The sequence below is a fragment of the Centropristis striata genome, chromosome 7, assembly GCF_030273125.1.
Source record: "Centropristis striata isolate RG_2023a ecotype Rhode Island chromosome 7, C.striata_1.0, whole genome shotgun sequence".
Classification (NCBI taxonomy): Eukaryota; Metazoa; Chordata; class Actinopteri; order Perciformes; family Serranidae; genus Centropristis; species Centropristis striata.
In genome coordinates, this window is record NC_081523.1 from 9,435,503 (window position 1) to 9,438,027 (window position 2,525).

General features: G+C 36.2%; 1 protein-coding gene across 1 annotated transcript; it reads right to left on the reverse strand.

The window, feature by feature from the left end:
• Positions 1–444: 444 nt before the first annotated feature.
• Positions 445–1,608, reverse strand: LOC131974130 (uncharacterized). Its single transcript, XM_059336287.1, has 2 exons — positions 1,385–1,608; positions 445–839 (listed from the first exon to the last, which is right to left on the reverse strand). Exons 1-2 carry the CDS (start codon positions 1,535–1,537, stop codon positions 576–578), a joined length of 417 nt encoding a protein of 138 aa, XP_059192270.1. The 5' UTR covers positions 1,538–1,608; the 3' UTR covers positions 445–575.
• Between the last annotated feature and the right edge of the window lie 917 nt (positions 1,609–2,525).

Consider the following 2,525-nt stretch of genomic DNA (forward strand, 5'->3'; position numbering starts at 1 on the left):
TTTGTGTAATGTCACATCACCTGCAACTATGACAAAGATCAAATATATGATTTACCAGATTGTCAGATAAATGAAGCAGCATGGAAAATGTTTACTTCCTCCCGAAACTATCCATTAAATTAATGTTTGTATGTTTTTTAAAGCTAAGCACAGAGGTATGTGTGACAGTGTACTGGGATGAAAGCATTTCATTGTTGTTATGACTGATCTGACAAACACATTGAAAACAAACATTTTCTTCATTTGATTTTATTCATTCACTCTCACATTTCTATCAGAATTCTTACTTTCTGTGAAATGTATTATACTTGTGCAGAAAATAAACTGAGCTGCTGCAGTTTCCAAAAAGCCAACAGGACAGAAAAAGACTGCTTTCTTAACACAATTTTCAATTACACAGATGTACACAATATTAGCTATTTTGCACACTGTAGCATTTGAAAATGGGGTCTAAGTAAAAGTCAATTTTGACACAAGCAGACAAAGAAGTTGTTTTTTATACCAATATTTGAAAGAGAACAAATATTTCTTCTGTCTTTATATTGTACTCTTTCTTCTTTCAAGAGCAGGTTACATTACGGGCACTTGTAAAAGAGCTTAACATAACCATTGTAATTGGTTCTGCACTCTATAGGTTGATAAGTTAGCGTTCCAGGCATAATAATGTGCATGCAGGTTCCGATCTTGTCATCAGCACCACGAATTCCACCGTCCTTGTCCCAGACCTCGATGACTAACATTTGGCTGTTGACACGGTTGAACATAAACTTCTCCCACCAACTTGGGTTGCGAGTGTGTCTAATGGTTTTGCTTCTTCTGCTGTCAGAGCCAACTTTCAGCTGTTGAATCAAATTGGCAAAAATGTCAATAGATCAGTCAAAAAGAGCTGATTATTCTGTATACAAAAGCAGAAACAGCAGATGTACAACTACTGACAGTAAAGTATTTAACTTGGAATACACACGATTTACATGAGAGGGAATATTTTGTGTAACATTTATGAGGTGCACATGGATGTATTTCGAAAATCGTATTTTACATGGGTGCAGGTCCCTTTTAAAAATAACATTACTCAATCTTTAAAGCCTTTACTTCCTTTATATTTCACTGACATTGTTGAATGGAATAAAGGCATCAATTAATTGATGTAAATGTAAAGAACTGCTGCTCCTGTTGGATAATTCTGTTGCAAGATTTATTACCCATTTCCAATTTGGTTTTCTTGCTTATTCAATTTCTATGTCCAAATTGTCATAAAGAAAAAGTTTGTGATATGATAATTTATGATCATGTTTACTGGTTAGACTATAAAGACAAGAAGCACACTGTATTAAAACATGGTATTCCCCATTTTAGGTTCTGTTATATTTTGAAAAAGACTCACCACAACATAGGGATCTGGGCTAAAAAGTCCATCCCCTGTCATACCATGGCCGTTTATCAGCCACACCTCGAGGCCATTAGGACATGTGGAAGCTTCGGCCTGGAAAGCCAAAATCACCAGCAGGGAGGCAAGCGCGAAAAGCTTCATCTTCATTCAGGAAAGCAGCTCCTGGTTGAAATGTCTCAGAAGCTCGATCATTTTATAAACAAGCACAGAGACAGAGGGAGGGGCTTCAAACAGGTGACCGTCACACCCATCTACTGGTGAGTGGATTTGCCAAGGGGCTGTGTAAATATTTGCATGGATCAACATATCTCTGTTATGATGCATTTTAATACACATATCGGTGTCATTTTAACATGTAACAAGAAAAATGTAAAAGTGGTCTGATGAATGTAAAGAATCCATATGGTGATAAAATGATAGAAACCCGACTTCAATTAAGAAACAAACCCAACAAAGAGTGGATTAAACAGATGTGTTTGCTCTGTCCATAGTGACTGCAACTGTCTGAACAAACTGGCCCCATCCATGCAGCAATACCTCCTATCTGAGACGTCAAATATACATTACTTATTTTCAGCAAAAAAACAACAAAAAAAAACCTTCATCAGGAGGAAAGATTGAAATAATAAGATGTTGTTATGAAACAGAAAAGTCTGCATTGGGAGCACATCAGCATGGGCGAATGAATATACCAGTTTTAGCTGGTTTATTCAGTTCATCCTCTGTTTGAGCAAAATGCCCTATTTGTGTAATGTCACATCACCTGCAACTATAATAAAGATCAAATATATAATTTACTGGGTTAAAAAACAGCTATTGATTGGCTAGAGATATGAGCCATATGGTCATAATTTATGTCGCTGCAGAGACGCAGTCTGAAGTGGAGTTCATACATTTCACCAATAAACCGGGGAATGTTACAGTAGCAGAAAGTTTCTGAATCACATCTCTTTGATTTTCAAACATGATAAATGTAGCAGCATGGCAAATGTTTCATACCTCCCCAAACTCTCCATTTAATAAATGTTTGTATGTTATTTGAGCTAAGCACAGAGGTATATGTGACAGTGTATTGGGATGAAAGCATTTCATTTGTGTTATGAGTGGACAAACACATTGAAAACAAATATTCTTT

Coding starts and splice junctions, on each gene's coding strand:
- LOC131974130 (XM_059336287.1), bottom strand. CDS start 1,537: ATGAAGATGAAGCTTTTCGCGCTTGCCTCCCTGCTGGTGATTTTGGCT. Junction 840..1,384: donor GCCCAGATCCCTATGTTGTG/GTGAGTCTTTTT, acceptor TTGATTCAACAG/CTGAAAGTTGGCTCTGACAG.